Source organism: Betta splendens, chromosome 21 (genome assembly GCF_900634795.4).
Source record: "Betta splendens chromosome 21, fBetSpl5.4, whole genome shotgun sequence".
Classification (NCBI taxonomy): Eukaryota; Metazoa; Chordata; class Actinopteri; order Anabantiformes; family Osphronemidae; genus Betta; species Betta splendens.
Genome location: NC_040899.1, coordinates 13257453 through 13276323, shown reverse-complemented (window position 1 = coordinate 13276323; position 18871 = coordinate 13257453). Strand labels below are relative to the sequence as shown.

At 48.4% G+C, this 18871-nt stretch overlaps 1 protein-coding gene across 3 annotated transcripts in view; it reads right to left on the bottom strand.

Moving 5' to 3' along the window:
• Window positions 1-18871, bottom strand: part of LOC114846854 (neuropilin-2-like) — a 65946-nt gene that overhangs the window by 28984 nt on the left and 18091 nt on the right. For all 3 annotated transcript variants that reach the window (XM_029136011.3, XM_029136010.3, XM_029136009.3), the window contains exons 3-8: window positions 18561-18742; window positions 12828-13055; window positions 11007-11162; window positions 10726-10895; window positions 7853-8008; window positions 1609-1753 (exon numbers count right to left, since the gene is read on the bottom strand). In XM_029136011.3, coding sequence (XP_028991844.1) covers window positions 1609-1753; window positions 7853-8008; window positions 10726-10895; window positions 11007-11162; window positions 12828-13055; window positions 18561-18742 — 1037 coding nt within the window. The remainder of the gene's footprint in view (window positions 1-1608; window positions 1754-7852; window positions 8009-10725; window positions 10896-11006; window positions 11163-12827; window positions 13056-18560; window positions 18743-18871) is intronic.

Below are 18871 nucleotides of genomic sequence, written 5' to 3'. Positions count from 1 at the left end.
AAACGCCTTAAAGCTCACGCACACACAAGGATGCTGGCGCCGGGACGTACTGTAGCAGTCGTAAAGTCAAGGTCTCTCACGCGGTTCCAAACACAATCTCTCCCGCACGCACATGCACGCATCTCCCCGATAACGGGGTCTCACAGAAAAAGCTGCAGAAACGCACCCGGCCGATGGAGAAAATGAGGAAAAAAGGTTAGGAAAGGCTGGAGGAAAAAGGGGAGGAAGAAAAGGGGGGAGGAAACAGAGACGGAAAGGTGGAGGGGGAGAAAAAGTAGAGCCGGAGACATAAAAGTGTGATTTAAGCTAATGACATGTCATGAGTGACTGCTTTATGTGGGCCTTTATCGGCCCGTGTAGGGCTTTATCGCGTTGCCCCCGGCGACGCGTCTGCGCGGATAGGTGACAGAAATGAGACGGCGCGGCCATTACTGCAGGTGCGCCGGCGATGAAGCTCGCTCTGCAGGTCGCGGGCGCGTCAGCAGGGGCAGGGTGCTTCCTGCCTGTTTACCTCCAGCCAAACCCGCCGTCTTCGGCAGAAAGCACAGCTTAAAGCCCCTGTTTGTTGGGTTTGTTGTGGAGCTGATGACGGACGGCGGACGTGACAGGGCCGACCTGATACCGGCCACGTCCTCGCCTCTCTGGCCTGTGCTCTGTCTTTCTCTCCATCGCAGAAATAACACACACACACGCAATATAATATTGTTTTGGTGTGACTGTGATTTGTGTGGGTGCTGAAATAGCCCTCCCATATCTGTCCCTCTCAATGGCCACTACGACGGCAGCAGAGAGAGGCCCTAACCTAATAATGATACAGTGGAGCTGGGAAACACACACACACACACACACACACACACACACACACACACACACACACACACACACACACACACACACACACACACACACACACACACACACACACACACACACACACACACACACGAATGGATTGAAAGTCTCTTTTACCCTTTCTGTAACACACACACACACAAACACACAAAACACAGACGCTCTAATTAAGTTTTATCTATTTATAGCATTGAGCTGATTATGCTGGTTGAAATTGTGTTTGTTTGCAAGGGCTCCAGATGAAAGCCGAGAGCCTGTTACTCTCTGATGTTATCACCCACACATCACACTCTAGTGTTATTCTATTAGGTCTGAGTGTGTCTCTTTGTGTGTATATATGCGTGTGTGTGTGAGAGAGGTTTGAGTGGGAGAAAACAGGGGAAGGAGGATACAGTATGTATATGAAAGCAAGGGCAAAAGCATGAGAGCACATGAGAGTGGATGTGGAAGGGAGTGAAGCAGAAGCTGGGAAGGGAGATAAGGCAGACAAGGACTGGATGGATTGTTGGACGGGCCAATAGCAGAATTGATAGTTTACATAAATGAAAAAGAACTAAATGATTTGCTTCGCTGTTGTTTTTGGTCTGACCCACATATTGACCCCCGTGTAGAAAACCAGTACATCACTGGGATAAAACTTGGCAGGGCGGCTGCTGTGTTTTCACAATGAGCGGGTCCCATGAGAAACACAGAAAGACCAGAAGAAGAAAATCTGTCCAAGAACCTCCACGGAAAAAGACGTGTAACGCTTCTTACCTGTGATCTGACAGCCGTACAGCTCGAACCGCAGGGCGATGCCGTTCTTCCACGTCTGGGGCCTCAGTCGGACGAAGCGGGCCAGAACCGGCTGCGGGATCCGATTGAGAACCACCTCGGAGGGATCAGTGTTGGCGTGGAAAACCTACGCAGAGAGAGAAACACGGGCTTAATCGCTGTAGCTGGGGTACGAACATACAGAAGAGCATCGATATGTCCAAAACTCAATTCTAACCTCAGCCCTAAAATCACATCTTGACCCTCGAACAGGCCTTCGAAGAAGCGAGGACCGGCCAAAATGTCCTCACTTTGTCAAAATGTCCCGACTTTGGTAGAAAAACACGCTTTTTCGTTCTCACTTCGATGCAAGTACAAGTACACACACACACACACACACACACACACACACACACACACACACACACACACACACACACACACACACACACACAGACACACGCCTCCTCTCAGTGCCCTCAGAGCTCCGACATTCCTCACCGTGCGCACACGCAAAATTATTTCCTCTGAAAACACAAACAAATCCAGATAAAAGGAAATTGAATGCGAGCGCACATGGCCAGAAGCTCCCTTCTCCGTCTCCTGACACCAAGACTCTCTATCTGCGCCTATCAGTCCGCGTCATCCCTCTGCTCACCGCAGGAAAACACAGCTGGGCTCCTGCTCCTCGCTCCATCATTTCACCCCCTCCACATTTGTTTCTGCCTTTCTCTTCCTCTCTGGTTGCCATGATGACATACAGTAGGCCTATTTCTGTTAATTAAAAAAACATTTAAGCGCTCAGACACTGGTTACACCACGTGTCTGTCGGTTATGTTTCACCGAGGCTGAAAACACACCACAGTGTGTTTATTACACAGAGCAGTGAACCTCGCTCAACAAAGCCAAGGGCCTTGCAATTACTTGCTCGGATGCTCGGTTACAGGTGTGAGATTTGTTATAGGTGCGTGTGTGTCTGCGTGTGTGCATTTACTCTTTTCCTGCCGGTTTCCATCCATTAAACCGGGCCCGTCTCATAGAAATGAGGGGACATTGTGACCCGCAGGAGTAGGAGCAGGCTACTGAGCCAGCTGGGAAGTGAACCGTGACCTACCGGAAGCACCATACGAAGTGAGCTCATGTCCTCACAATGGCCCTAATTCCTGAAACTGTGACCGCTTAAATGATGGAAAACTGCTTAAAGGCCCCAAATGACTTAATGGGATCGGGGCTGCAGACTGTAATTACACGACTGTGCGTCGGCGTCGGTGTGTGTTGGGGTGTAAAATAGTGTGATTATTAAGTCTCACTGTTAGGACTCCGAGGCTTGTGGGTCCTTTCTGATTTCCCCTGGTACACATGGACTGAAACATTTATTCAGTACATTTATACTGCACACACACACACACACACACACACACACACACACACACACACACACACACACACACACACACACACACACACACACACATATACACACACACAAAGTACATCTGAGTTGTTCTTGTTTTGTTTGTGCATACGTATTTGAATTTACTGTGGCCTTGTCTTTGTTCTTTCTAAATTTAGAGTGTTTGTGTTATTTTGTGTGTGTGTGTGCGCGTGTGTGCGTGCGTGCATGTGTGTGTGGGTGTGGCCATGAATCAGGCGTCCTTCTCTTTATTACCAGGTTCGTTCAGGGTCACCAAACAGAGTAGCAGCTCTGCAGTAACTCAGCTGCTGCCGTCTGATGAACCGCTACACTTCATAACTGTTGCTCCAATGCCGACGCTCAACTTAAATTTAAAGGCTTCATAGAAAAACATGCATTTATAAAATGACAAACAGTCCCAACAGAATGCGATGATGTTCAAACAGGTGTTTATCACCTTTTCTTTTAACAAGAACCTGTAAACGTAGACCAATGAAGACCAATGTCACCAATGATTAAACTCTCACAGGATCAGACAACAGTGAGCATTAGTCCTTCAGATTTTTAGTTTTGTTGACATTTCATATTACAGATGGTGTTTTTTCCACCTGTTTAGTTGTAAAATGTCTCCCCAGCTTTTCCTGATTTGTTTGTCCTGTACTCCTTCAGGCTTTAGTTGCCGGCACAGTTTGTCAGGAGTCATATAAAATGAGTACCTAACAAACGTTTGTGCGCACTTATTAAACGCTCGCAGCTTATGGATGTGCAGTGAGGAGGTGTAAGGGGATACGCAGCTTCCCTGAGGTCCTAAACTCCTAAATTCACTCCTAAGAGGCTCCGTCTAAAAGGCTTCAATAACAATCAGCTAATGGACTACACCTGCAAGCCAGCTCAGGTTATTATGAGTGTGTGTGTGTGTGTGTGTGTGTGTGTGTGTGTGTGTGTGTGTGTGTGTGTGTGTGTGTGTGTGTGTGTGTGTGTGTGTGTTTCACGCAGGTTTGTTAATGGCCCCATGTTTCCACCTGCATTAAGACACGGGGGAAGCTGACACCAGGAACCAGAGGCTCGACTTTACACCTCTCTCTCCCGTCTTGTCCGTCTGTCTCACGCGTAAATAAGCGTCTGCTTGACGCCAATCAATTCATTTTACTATTCAGACCAGACGTCATCGGTGCGTTCAATGGTACAAACGTGGACAAGTACATTTTTCGTCTCACCTGCTCCACTGAATAACAATAACGTATAGTCACAGGGCAGGGAGTGTGTAGGTTTGCCTCGAGGGACCCCCTAAAAAGCAGGTGGGCCGTGTGCAGAGCCTGCAGGGCCGCCGCCTGTCAGGCAGCGCACGGCGGCACACTGAATTATTCAAACTTATGAAATAGTAAAACGGCCCCCTCCTCCGTCTCCTCCCATTTCATCACACGCCAACAAACGCGTCGGGGAGGTAACCTGTCGCTGACGGACGAACGGGAGCGTGCGCTGGTGTGTGTGACAGCGCAGTCCTCAGGTCTCACAGATCTCACAGATCTCACAGATCTCACAGATCTCACAGCAAATGACACACGCCGGCCCTGTTTCGCCCCCTCTGTCCCCTTCCTCTCTCTGGAGCCCAGCTTTTCGTCCTTCATTTGTCACAAACCCTTTCCTGCCGCTCTCCTTTGACCTCGCAGCCTTCCTCCCTCCCCTCCGTCGCCCTCCTTTCCTTCCCCTCTGCTGACATTCTTCCAGGGTGCATTGCTGAGACCTCTGATCCATCCACAGGGACTCACGGTCAACACCCTCGCCTGCTAGTCTCATTATTCTCCCTCCTCTCCCTGCCTCCGTTCATCCATCTATCCCTCTCCGTGGTTCCCCCGTGAACACGTCTTTCTCCCTCTTCTGCCTCTTTCCCTCAGTCATTCGTTCCCCTATGAACCTCTCTGTTCTCCCTCTGGTTTCCACGTCTCTTTCCCCTTTTACAGCACTCAGTTCCTCATCTCTCTATCAGTTGGATGCTTGACTGGCTGACCTTCTGCGCGGGTTTCGCTTTCTTGTTTTTTTTTCCTCACATCACGATCCTTCCCTTCCTTACATTCCACCCACGTCCTCCACCGCCATCACTCTCTCTTCATCCGTCCTCCCTCCTACAGATTAAGGTGGGAATAGGAGGTTTGGGTCTTGGCCGAGGTCCAGTGTTGTAATGACAGCGCTGCCTGTAGCAATTCAAGAGGGCTGCGTAATGACATCTGCACCCCACTGAGCTCATAAGCATGTCAGAAGGAAGGAAAGGAAGGAAGGAAGGAAGGAAGGAAGGAAGGAAGGAAGGAAGGAAGGAAGGAAGGAAGGAAGGAAGGAAGTTATTCAAACCGACGAAGAATCCACTTCTTACTTTGGTGCCTTGAGTGAGTATCTGTTGTGTGAATATCTGTTTTTCCTTCTGTGCTCAAAGTTTCTGCAAGTTAACATATATTCCATCTGCCCCATCTGGTTCACAACAGGCCTTTAATGACATTATCAAATACATTGCAGATCACACAAATCATCATGATGCCGTGTGACAGTGGCCCCGCCCCTATGGGCTGCCTCCCAGATGTTTCACAACTCGCGTGTGTGTCAGCGTGCGCGCAGGCGAGTGCACGGACAGCGGCTGATTTATGAAAAGGTTTCTCACGAAAGACAAACTAAAACCATAAAACAGAAAAGAAAGTGGTCGTACAAGACACGTGCAGGTGTTTGCTCCTATGCTGGTGTGCGTGAATGTGTGCTGAATGTCTGGATTGTTTGTGTTTGCTTTGTTTCTGTCCATATGGCTTCTATTATTTGTTGTCCTCCCTAAATGTCTCATAAAACCCTAGAAATCCAGGAATTCTTTCTGATTTCTGGATTTCTGTGCGCACACACACACACACACGCACACGCACACGCACACGCACACACACACACACACACACACACACACACACACACACACACACACACACAGGAGGTCATTTGTTCAGGCAGCATAAACTCGCCTGTTTGTTACATGATGACTTTCTCAGACACGAGAGGGATGGGGGGGGGGGGGGGGGGGGGGGGTCAGGATGGAGTGTAGAGGGAGTCAAAACAGGAGAGATGGAAAAGGGATCAATGGGGAAAAAGGAGCGTGAGTGAAGGGCTGGAGAGAAAGAGCGAGAGAAGGAGAAAAGAGGGAGCGACTGATGGATGAAGTCATTCTGAGAGGAGAGAGAGAGTGAATGAAAATGTCAAGAGAACGATGGATGGACACACAGACAGTTCGACACACTAAACCAGAAGGAATAATTATCTATTCTGACTTTCATGTAGATTGAAGGTCAGCAGACGTCGGATGAAGTTATCCAGGATCTGCTCTCAATCATAAAAACAATTGCTTTAAATTATCCCGCGAAAGCACACGCAGCACTTTCCACACTCTAAACTATAAAACACAAAATTCCTTTCCGGCCAACGCTGAAGAGTGATTTATGCGTCCTTCTAAAACAAAACGCCCGCTCTCACTCAGACCGGGAACGAGGGAGCGAGGGGCTGGCGCTGCCCGGCGTCACCTGAGGAGGGACGTTAGGCAGCGGTGCGCTGACAGGGGTCTGTTAGCGGATAAGTCAGCACCGACGCTGCACGGGCCGAGGTCTGAGACCCAAAAAAAGGGGGCGTGCACACATAAAGCATACGATTAATACCCACGAAGCATCAGTACAGCAGCGGTGGATCCAGTGACACAACAGACAAACGCTAGCTGAACCATGAGATTACTGCACAGACTGACTCCGCAGGGGGTCCGACGGCTCAAAGAACTACTGCCAGTTGGCTGGAAGTAGCATACAGTGCATACAGTACGTGTGCGTGCGTATTTATGAGACAAGGGAGGGATATTAGTACTGTACCCCACCCCCCCCCCCCCCACACACACACACACACACACACACACACACAATGTACTTATAAACCGATCATGCTCTCCAGGGTTCTGTATCAAGGCGGATTAAAGGTGGCGACACCAACAGCGTCATCATTTACCCACTTTGCATATTGTGCCTTTTTTGCCTCGCAGCCCATCAGAATAATATCACTCTCTCTCTCTCTCTGACTGACTGACAGACATAGATGGTGGAACGATCGATTGTTCAGTTGGTTGTGTCACATTTAAACTGTACAGTAACAATAGCCCTAAAAGTAAAACTCCCTCGTGCTGACTTGTACTTAATTGTTCTGTCTTTCTGCACCGTCCCCCGTTTCATCCATCAATCAGATTCTATCCATCGTCAGCTAAAAGCCTTATGGGATCTGCATCCATATGGTTCGTCTGGATCGGCTGCGTACGGGACGACATCTGCGTCCATTAGCGTTCCTGTAGGAGTCACAGTTTACGGCGCAGGGCTAGACGTGGCACTCGACCGCAGGATAAACACGTGTGACCGCCGTAGCAGAGGCCGAGCGGAGTGGAAAAACGCACCGCAGCCGCTGGAAGGCTCCTCTGCTTTAATTGCAATTCCAACGACTCTAAGGACCCTGAGCGTCCGCCTGTTTCTCCTCTGTCGCCCCAACGCCTCAGAGAGAAGCGGCTCAGGAACCCGTCCAAGCGCCTCAACGGGGCTCTGACCGCTACGTAACGGGAACCAGGTGGGGGCGTGGGAAGCGGGCCGCGTCCCGTGACGTGAGGCGTCGCCCGGAGCCGCGCGCCGACTCGGCGTTGGTCGTAAACCTCTAAATGGAGCCAACTGAGCAGCAGCCGAGCGGCTGTAATTGCAGCCGCCGGCTGAGCTCTGGGCTCGCGGTCGCCATCTCGAGTTTCTCCCCGCTGCTCCATGTGGGTGCGTGTCGCGGGTTTGGACCCACCTTGTGGTTCTTGCCGTGTCTGTAGACCATCCAGTCCTCTCCGTTGGTGCTGACCTCCAGTTTGAAGGTGGTGACGTAGTAGGTTTTCTGAGTCTCCTTGGAAACGGCGCCCTGCGTGGCGACGCCCGTGAGCACCTTCAGGGTGTGGAGGTCCACCTGTTTGTGGAGGTAAAGCACATCAGCTGCTTTGTGAAACCATCAGATGTTTAATTCCATGATCTCACATGCACCTGAACTCACCACCGTCCTCACCCCTTCCCTGTTTCCCTTCCCTCTCCGTCTCTCTCCTCGCGGATCGATAGTAATGACCCGAGGCTCATTTTAATTTCCTCCCATACAATAGCCATGATCACTTCCCCGTACTGATTGTGAGGCTGCGCTACGTGTCTGGCATGCCGCTGGCTGCGAGCCCAAAGCTGCTTTGTTTCAAAGTCCCTCAAGTAGATGCAGTGGATTTGTATTGCTCCACAGTACCACAAATAGGAGATTAATAAAAAAAGCACTGCTGAGATATACCTGACCCAAAGTCAAATGTTAGAAATTATGCTCGACACGTTGGGATAAATCTAAGAACTGCAAATTTATTTCCAGTAACGTTTTGGTGGCTGCAAATTACATTTTCACTGAATTATACATCACTGAAAACTCATATCTACATTATTACATGACATTAGGTTACAGCAGGCTCACTGTAAACGTAGCTGGGCCTGTGACTGGAGATCCACACCTACTGTACTAAGCCAAATGATGAATGCACAACAACGGATGCAGACAAAGTGAAGCTGTAGACAGCTAAAGAGCAGAAGATGAGAAAAGTTGTGCTGTAGGTTATAACATTTATTCTGCTCCACCGGGGCTGTTGAAGCCTGGAGATTAATCAGGACTTGTTTGTGTGTGTGTGTGTGTGTGTGTGTGTGTGTGTGTGTGTGTGTGTGTGTGTGTGTGTGTGTGTGTGTGTGTGTGTGTGTGTGTGTGTGTGTGTGTGTGTGTTTTCTCTGCCTCCCAATTGGGTATAGTTCAAAACACTGGGGGAGGTAAAACGCTGCGTTTGTTATCTGTCAGAAGGACAGGTGTTTTAGATTATTTCACACACACACACAGGAGCACCCGCCCGCTTAGGGCCAGACAGAGATCCAGCAAGACACCTAATCGATAGGCCGGAACCGAGGGGAGAAGCAGATGAGTAGAAGAGGAGGGGTACGGAGCACGGGGAGGAAAAGAAGCAGAAGGAGAGTAGAGAAGGAGAAATGAGAGAGTGAGCGAGCGAGCGAGAGAGAGAGAGAGAGAGAGAGAGAGAGCGAGAGAGAGAGAAAGAGAGAGAGAGAGAGAGTGGGATGTGCTAAGTGAGGCTTCCCAGGAAAGGTTCCTCATCAATCACAGAGCTGTTAGAATAATGGAGCCACGAGAGCTCACATTATGAGTCTGCACCACACCTCACAACGCAATAATAACGTAGAGCGAAAAGGAATAGAATGGAACTGCTATAAAGGAGAAAAGCGCTAGGGAGGAGGATTTAAACCGCGCACTCATGCACCCGCTGAGACCACGAGGTCCGAGGCGCAGAGGCACGTCGGCATGCGCGACAGCTGCCTGCGGAGCCCGCTGCACACGCACGCTACACACGGGCGGCCGCACACGCGCACGGCGGCCGGGGCGTCAACGCACGGGGAACAGCTGAGCGCCTCCGTGGAACGCAGCCACTGCAGCGCGGACCGGGGGAGGGCGGGAACGCAGCGCGGGAGCCGTTCAGGCCGGATTTGGATCCGACGTTGTGCAAAAATCGGAACGCAAATGGTCCACGGCTCCAAATCCGGATGATGGGGACTGGAAAGGTCATCTGAAGAAACGGAGCGAGAGTTCAGCAGATGATTTACTGCAAATTCTTAAAAGTCAGCTAATTTTTTTTGGGGGGGGGGGGGGGAGAATGAGCTGTCAGCTGCAGTGGAAGCTACACAGGAAGGAACTGTGAGACTGATGAGACACTGGCCTTGCGCTGCCTCTTGGCCACGCTCCCTTCCTGTGTTTCTCTGGCTCAGACATCAGCTACAGCGGAGCTCTGACAATCACACCCACCGCTTTCATCCCACATCTGCCTGTTACTGTCTGCAACTGCGACACTGTCATTTGGCCTAGACGTGGGGGAGACGTTTGCTTCCGAACAGGAGACAAGCTCAGGTTTGATCCTTCAGGTCTCGCAAGGCTAAATCTGGAATTAAATAGGGCGAAATTGTAGCCGGCACCCGATAAAGACCCAAAGGTTCCAGTCTGGGTTGAAGGATTCAACAAAGCTGCATCCAATAAACCCCCCTTCGCTGACTCTGGACCAGCTAACGCTGCAGTCTGGCTTCGCGAGGCCAGAAGAAGGTGACACCCAACAACGCGACCCGTTGTTTACAGAAAAGCCGCTCGAATCCATTTGCGTGTACGGGGTGAGCAAACCTAGCGCTCCTCTCCTCCTCTCACCCAGACAGCCTCATAACTCAGGCTGTGCAACGCTGGCACTCTGACAGGCTGCAGGAAACAATGCCTCAGCCCGGCGTCGCGCTGCTAAACCTTGATACCGCCGCACCTCCCACTCGCTCCCCGTCCCTCGTGCTCGCGCGCCGACACAAATAGAGCCACGCCAGAGTTATTATGTGCGAACGCAGGGAGAGAGAGGATGCTGAAATTAGAGCGGGGCCTGTTTTTGGTTCAGGGTGGAGTAAACTTTTTGTTTTTTAGGAATAAGATCCCGCACTTCGGGATTAGTTTGGGTTCGTGCCACATCCTCAAAACAAACTAAAAATAAAAATGTATGATGCATGAGCCATTTTTGGGCATTTCATGTGGAATAAAAGTCCCGTGCATGCCAGCTTCCTGAACTCCTCGTGTACCTGTATGTACTCCCTGTTGCTGTCATCGGTCGGGGTCCACGCGTTGTCGTTGTAGTTGAGCCGGGCCTGTCGTGGCATCCAGTGTCCGTCGTAAAAGGACGACGACGCCGTGATCTGGTCGTCCGTGATCTTGCCCGACTCCATCCCAAAGGCGCTGCTGCAGTGGAAGGCTGAGCGGGAGAAAAGAGGGGGGTCACGTGAAGCGTCGAGCTAGCTTAAGCGGAGCTATCTTAAGCGGAGCTAGCTTAAGCGGAGCTAGCGGTCGGGCTAGCCGTACTCACTTTCGCTGGCTTCCTTGTGCGTCATGTTGTAGCGTGCCGAGAAGCCATCTTTGGCTACAGCCATGTCGGTGTGGAAGGCCAGAGACAGGATCCCGGTGGATGACTGGATCTCGGGAGGCACTCTGGTCCCACAGTATCGACCAATCAGGGGCCCCACTGTCAATCAAACGAGACGAGTGGATTACCCACCAAGAAAGTCTGACAGCGCTTTATCTCAGCACGTCATCTGTGGACTGTACACGGTGTTAAGTCTAGTGTGTGTGTGTGTGTGTGTGTGTGTGTGTGTGTGTGTGTGTGTGTGTGTGTGTGTGTGTGTGTGTATGTGTGTGTGTGTGTGTGTGGACCTGCGGATGCAAGCAATCCTCAACGCCAGCGTCCTCTCCACGACTTGTACGTGTCAATACAAACAGATGAGTGTGATTTAGAGCCGCAGGGTGTGTGTCCGTGCATGAAAGGGCGGGAGATTCAGCCCACTACTCCCTGACTACCCCTCTGTCTAATAAACACACACACAAACACACAAGCGAAGGTTTGTGGAGGAGGAGGAGGAGGCCGAGGACGAGAAAATAGCCGGCGATCGATCAGCGCTATTGATTTTTTTCTTGCCTTCTGGAACGGGTGGGTATTTGAAATAGGGCTCTCGAGCAAATAACTGTAATAACTCTTTTCTTGATGGCGGCGTGGAAAACAGGAAAGAGAGAGAAATACTGCATATGGTAACACACTCACCATTTGCGTTGTCCCAACAACTCTGCAAAGACTACTTCTATCACCTCCGCATTGTGTTCCCTCCTCCCCTCAGCTTGTTCTCCCTGCTTCTCTCTCTCCATCACTGACCAGAAGCCTTTCATCCTCTCCTTCTTTTCCATCCGTCTTTTTTTAGCATTTCTTTATTGGCTGCAAGTTTCAACTTTGTTTCACCTCTTGTCCTCCGTTAATTAATTTCAGTTTTGCCTTTTTAAACTTCCCTATTTTTGTTTTATGACCTCTGCGACTTGTGTTCTTCCCTGAGGCAGGATTTCTGTTTGCGTTATTCTTGGGACCTCAGTTATTTGCTTTCCTTCGCCACCGATGCTGCGTCCGTCTCTGCCCAGTGCACTTCAACATACTGTATCTTAGAAGGCAGGAAATCAAGTAATTAAAACGCTTCATGGATTGACTTGTGTTTTTAGGAAAAAGATGCTGTGCTTTGGGATTAGGTTGGACTCCATGTAAACCATTAACAATCAAGTGATGGAATGAAAACTACCACAAAACCAACCATCACGATTATGAAAAGGATGCTCCTCTTTTCTCCCAGTCAGTCTTTTCAGTCAGACCACAGCTTTTCTGGTTTCCTTTGATTTGCCTTAACGTACCGTTACTTTGTTCCAGTGCTCCCAGCTGCAGGGAGCCCTTCCACCGCTCTACCCTTTCTTGAAGGTAGAGCCAAGGTCTAGGTGTCTTTTAAACACACTTTAAGTTCTTCTCGCGGCTAGACCAGAAATATCCTCACCCTCCACATTTTCCTCTCTCACCTCCCCTTTTTTTCTCCCTCCTCGCAGCAGCTCCCGCTTTACTTTTTTATTTTCCCCTTGAAAAGTTGTGTTTTTCTCCACAGTAGGTGCCAACATCCTGCCTGTAAGCCTCGCTTTCATCTACCAACGCGGAGCTACTAAAATAGTTGATACTCCACTTCAGTCAATAATGATGTAGGCAGGGCACGGCGCACACACCACCTTGCTTCGTGCAAAATAGCTGCTCTCATCAAAACTCATCAAATCATCATCATTATGGTTTGCACATCATTATTATGGTGCAAAGAATAAAAAACAGTCTCACCTCCCGGGAGCCCGTCCCACACTTCCAGCCAGTCGTACTTGCAGTCGCCCTCTCCGCCCGGCAGGGGGTCGTTCTCAAGGTCGAACGTGAGGAAGGTGAGGGTGACGTCCATGCTCGGCGGGACGACGATGATGAAGGAGCACTCTAGGTTGTGGGGGTATTTGTCGGGGAAACCCGGAGACTCGATGAGACCCGAGGGACTGGTGAAGTTACGGGAACAATCAGAACCTGCGATGAAAACAGAAACATGACATCAAACCATATCTACAGAAAAGACAGAAAACAGGACCCAAAGGTACTTTTAAGAGAAGACAACGTTCCCACTCATTAGCAACGATACAATAAACCTCACTGTTTTAATTTCATTTATTTAAATGATATTTATTAGAGACTTTAATATTTTAATGTTCTAGATTAGAAACTTGAGGAATGTATAAGTAGGTCTTTTGGCTGCTCAGGTAAACATAGTGCAGTTCATAGCCGGTTCAGTATAGCTGTGTAGGGAATAAGGAACAGGTTTTCAAAGGAATATTCTGGGTTTTGCAATCTGATATAAAAGAAAGTAAAAAACAGGGACAAGCTCAGTCCAACAATCCTAACATTCAGAGCTTCCTGAGCTGGAGGTAATCTGGGGCTCTTCATTTACCCTCACCCTTAATGCTCACACTGAGTGAATGTGGTCGCACTAACTGGACCATTATTCCACTTCCACCCAGCCACGCGTGACCGACCGACCGACCAAACACCCAAACACACACACACACACACACACACACACACACACACACACACACACACACACACACACACACACACACACACACACACACACACACACATATACACACACACACACACACACACAGGCTGCCTAAGCCTCTTATGCTAACCCACTTCCCTCCAGTCTGTTTGGGTGTCTGGCTGCACAGCGGCTCTGTGAATGGACGGATCCAGTGCTGGGAGAATAAATAATTAAACAAATATTGTAGTATCTTTATCTCACTCTCATTACTTTTGCTTTCAATTCAGCTCCCTGTTTTCTTCCTGTCGTAGCAGATATTGGTGTCTGGTCATGTGATTGATTTATGCCACCTCTGGTAAACAGACCCCAGTTGTGCATCTGTCTGTCTTGGCTGTTGTTCTGTCCTACTTTTCAGACTTATTGTTGCTTGTTATTGTAACGTTCCCTATCATGTAGTCACCTCTGATGTAAGCAATCGCACACACACACACACACACACACACACACACACACACACACACACACACACACACACACACACACACACACACACGCACACACGCACACACACGCATCTGGCCTCAAGTCTGTGTGTGTGTGTGTGTGTGTGTGTGTGTGTGTGTGTGTGTCTGCCTGACCACTGCTGTTGCCGGCAGCATTTTTTTTCTCCTCTCATTACTTCATGCTCATGAACATCACAAAAACACTCGTGCCCTCTTTTCCAGCGTGACGTCCGTCCCTGCCTTCTTATTTTCCAACTTTACTCCCATTTAAAAAGTGGAACCGCCTGCACAAAACGTTGTGGACATCCATCTGTTCTTTTAATCTATTGATTTTTATTCTATACCTTTTAAACATTCATTTCTTTCTTTTCCTCTGCGGTCTTTCATACTCTTCTCCCCTGCTGCTCTTTCTTTACGACCCCTCCATGCATCGCATTAATCTTTTTATCTTCCACAGCTTCGCCATTCCCTTCCCTCCCACTGTCTCATTTCCTATTCTTTTCTACTCACTTCCCATCTGTTTCAATTGCATAAAAGTGTGAAAGAAACACGTGTTTCACCATGGGGTGAGGTTAGGGGAAGTGTCTGCCTGTGCGTGTGCAAGGAAGTATTGCTGGCCAGATCTGGCACCAGGGCTCATCTCTCAGTGCTCAGTGTGATCTCTGGTCTGTCAGTGTGTTTCTGTGGCAAGTGTGTGTGTGTGTGTGTGTGTGTGTGTGTGTGTGTGTGTGTGTGTGTGTGTGTGTGTGTGTGTGTGTGTGTGTGTGTGTGCGCGCATGTGTCATAATCTGGCATGCAGAACTCTACTTTCATTAAAACTATTAGTGGGATCAAACCTGCAATTACTACCCTCCCTGCACGAGGACAATTCACATAGACCCAATGACACACACACACACACACACACACACACACACACACACACACACACACACACACACACACACACACACACAGCTGAGGAGCTCCTCAGCTTGGGTTTCCCACATGTTCAGTTAGATCCCACTTAATGCAGTCAGAGGCTCAAGGTGCTGAAACACTTGTGACATTATATTAAAGCCTCTGTCACTGAATCACGCCTGTGATTTCCCCCTGACGATAAGTTGCTTATTTTATCCAAATAACTGCTGACATATGAAATCACGCTGTCACAAGACGATCATTGCTTCCACTAAAAACTCGACTGGGATGCTTTCATGTTATGATGTAATTCTGGGAAACACAGGGAACTAATTAAATGGAAGCATCTTTGAACTTCAGTGTTCAAATATTCACAGAACAATCAACGCCAGCGATTTTTCTTTCCACACAAAAAAGCATCTGCAAAATCTCCATCCATCTGTTGCATTTTCTTTTTTAGCAGTTGGCAGAGTGAAAAATCACTCCCAGCCTCATAAAACCCAGCGTAAGCACTTTTTTTAAGGGGAATGTGTTTCTAAAGGTGACACAATGCTGCACTGCAGATATAAGAATCAATAGGCTTCCTGTCCTCGTTGTGCATTTTAAAGGAAATCACACCGACGCTATTCGTTACCTTATACTTCACTAATCACTATATAGGATCTGGATCCACTTTCCTTAATGAAAGCCAGAGAAAGGAGGAGGGAGCGTTGTGATTGGTTCGGCTGTGTCATAAACTGACTTGATGTGCACTTGGACCAGAGAGGAAGTGCCTAAAGGGGCTGCACATAATGTAAACAACAGCAGCACCAATAACTTCCACATTACATCGCCTAGAGTGTGTGTGTGTGTGTTCCTAAATTACTCAGAGTTTTACATTGTTTCACAACCGACACTCACTTCTCATTTGGATCAAGAGCTGCTCCTCTAAAGATAAACGAGTTACATTTGAAAAGGTCAATTAAATGTGAAGGTTAGGAGAATGGTGGTTATAAAGGTATGCGCGTGTGTGTGTGTGTGTGTGTGTGTGTGTGTGTGTGTGTGTGTGTGTGTGTGTGTGTGTGTGTGTGTCTGTGTGTGTGTGTGTGTGTGTGTGTGTTGCCATGCAAAGCCTGCAAGCTGTTGTGTATTTATGAGTAACCCTTCAACCTGCATCAGAGCATTTACGCGCTCTATGTCTGACATGTGTGCGTGTGTCTGGTAAGTTCTGGGTCACAATAACAGCTCGGGGCACACAGACGCTCAAATTTGATTGGCTGCCACACTCCCTTCCTATTGGCTGGTGATTTACTACAGTCTCCACGGTAAGAGGGCTGTAAACAAAAACAAGAATGTCATGTGCATACTGCAGTTAATGTTTTTAGTTTATCGTACCCTCAAATGTTTCTAGAAAATAAATGACACTTGAATGTTTCTGATGTTGCATGTATATGTGTGTTTGTTACCAGATTGCTAATCTTGGAGGGGTCCGAGTAATTGGGACACACACACACACGCACACGCACACACACACACACACAGACACACACACACACACACACACACGTTCATCAAATCACAGAGCCTATAACAGACAGACACTGGTGCAGGGGAGGGGCAGAGGCAGCAAAGCATAACAGCACTGAAGATTAACATAGTGTAGGTTGAGTAACTGCTCAAATCTTCCATCTCAACCAGCGGTGGTTTGTAGTTTTAAGCTGTTTTAAAACAGTAGACAGTTCAATAATATAGACTACGTTAAATAATTAATATTCCCACACAAATTCATTTCACAAGCTTAAAATCTTGCCTAAAGTCTTTCTGTTCAAATACATCTGAGGAAAAAACATAGTATTATTATTTATCTACAGTTTGTACTTTTAACATTGTTTTAACAATTAAAAAGAAGAGTATTGAACATTTTTAGAAAGATTTGCAAAGTAAAAGACGGTACTTCAGAAAGTGCAGCTGTGAAACCACTCCACAACGAGTGGCTTTGTCCTTTTCTCTGCTTCTCATTTTTAATCTGGAAGCGACACTACGACTGCCAGCAAGTGAAGGCCAGGGTGAGAAATGCACAACGTAAAAGTAAAAAGACACATTTCCATTCATCTTTCCTTTGAATTGACCACAACAGAATGTGGACTGATAATGTAGAATCTTAAAAAAAACATATTTAGCCGGTGTCTATAGGGTACGAAGAACACAGGCAAACAAAATGTAGTCACCCACACAACCAGACGTTAAGTTACACCTTCCACAATAACAAGATCTTGTTAGTAGTGCTGCAACAGCTTGCACGTTCCAAATGGTTCCATCATTACTGCCAGAGAAGATCACACACACACACACACACACACACACACACACACACACACACACACACACACACACACACACACACACACACACACACACACACACTAAGCAGTAAGAGACAAACCAGAAGGTGTCCTCTCGAGGCTCGTCTACAGTATATTACATAAATGCCATATCTTTATATCTGCTAGTCATGGGAACCTGTTAGGTATGAATCTATAAATAATAACGAAATGTAAACAAATACATATGAGTTTTCCCATTTTGGAAAAAGTGCTGGAGCATTTTGCACTCACTGACGTTAAACAAATCATGCCTCATATATAGATATGTTCATGATGACATAAATAATAATGGTCTGGGACCCGTCCAATACTTATTTAATCCCTGAAGCACAGAGCACTATCAACACAGTCAATGCAGAGCTAAGCGCTTTATATTAGCTTTAGGAGTCAAGTCTCTCTCTGTCTGGGTCCAACAGTGTGAACACTGACGCCCGTGTTGTTTTAACGTCCACCGGGCGGACGCTGTCGAGCGCCGGAGACACACAAACGCACGCACACGCACTCACACCAAATCCCACCGCGCCGTGCTATTGCAGGCAGGTGAGAAACACAGTCACCCGCACATGTTATGTTAGTAACCTCAGCCCTCCGCATGTGTGTGCGTCTCAGGGTAACAGGGCTCAGGACTCAATTAGGCCGGCATGCGTGGAATGCTTTCAGGGGGAACGGGACAAGATGGCCGCGGTGCCGACACCACGCGCCCCCCTCCGTCTCGCTCGCCCTTGATCTCCATTGGTCTCGCTTGGGCCGACCCGTGGCACCGTGAAGGGGAGCCGAGGCAAGCACACGCCCATAAAGTGCCATGAAGGAGAGAGATGTCTCGCCTGGACAGACTCAACGACTCCCGGGGGTCCTCTGCTGCGTCTCGTGTCGTTTTCCCCCTGTCTTTCATGACTCCAGGGGGTGAACAACGGGGCCTGGGCGCCTAATGAAGAATACTGAGTTCCCTATGAGTCGCTTGTAGTAGACTCGCTAATAGGCTGTTTGTAAGGGAGCAATTCTAGCGGAACCCTTGTGGTTGACGATGTGTGAAAGACAGCTTTGATGGGATTTGAGTAATAAAATATCTATATTTAGTTTGTCCTGGTGGTTTGAAAGGTGAAATGAGGACTTAAATAGCTGTCTGTTCAAAAATGTTCATCATGCATGCACATAGTATCTAGGACTATGACATATTACTGTTGTTATTCAACACAAAAAAATGGCGAGAGTTGCGAAAACTCACCAGTTTTGAAGATTTCGTAGCGCAGAGAGAAGCCCGCCCCCTGGTGGGCGTAGTCGGACACGAACTTGATGTGGAGCGAAGGGCCTGACGATATAATTGGCGCGGGGGCGATGTTGCTGCAGTGCTTCCCCAGTATGTCGGCCGTCTCAGAGTTTCCATCGTGGATCTCTACGTAATCGTACCTGCAGAGGAGAGACGCCGTTTAATCAGTGCACGGACGAGGAGAACGTCGTGACGACAGCAGTTGAATTCTTGCAGGCTTCCTTGTATACGATTTGTTGTCGTAATATTTTTTGCCAGATATTGCATTG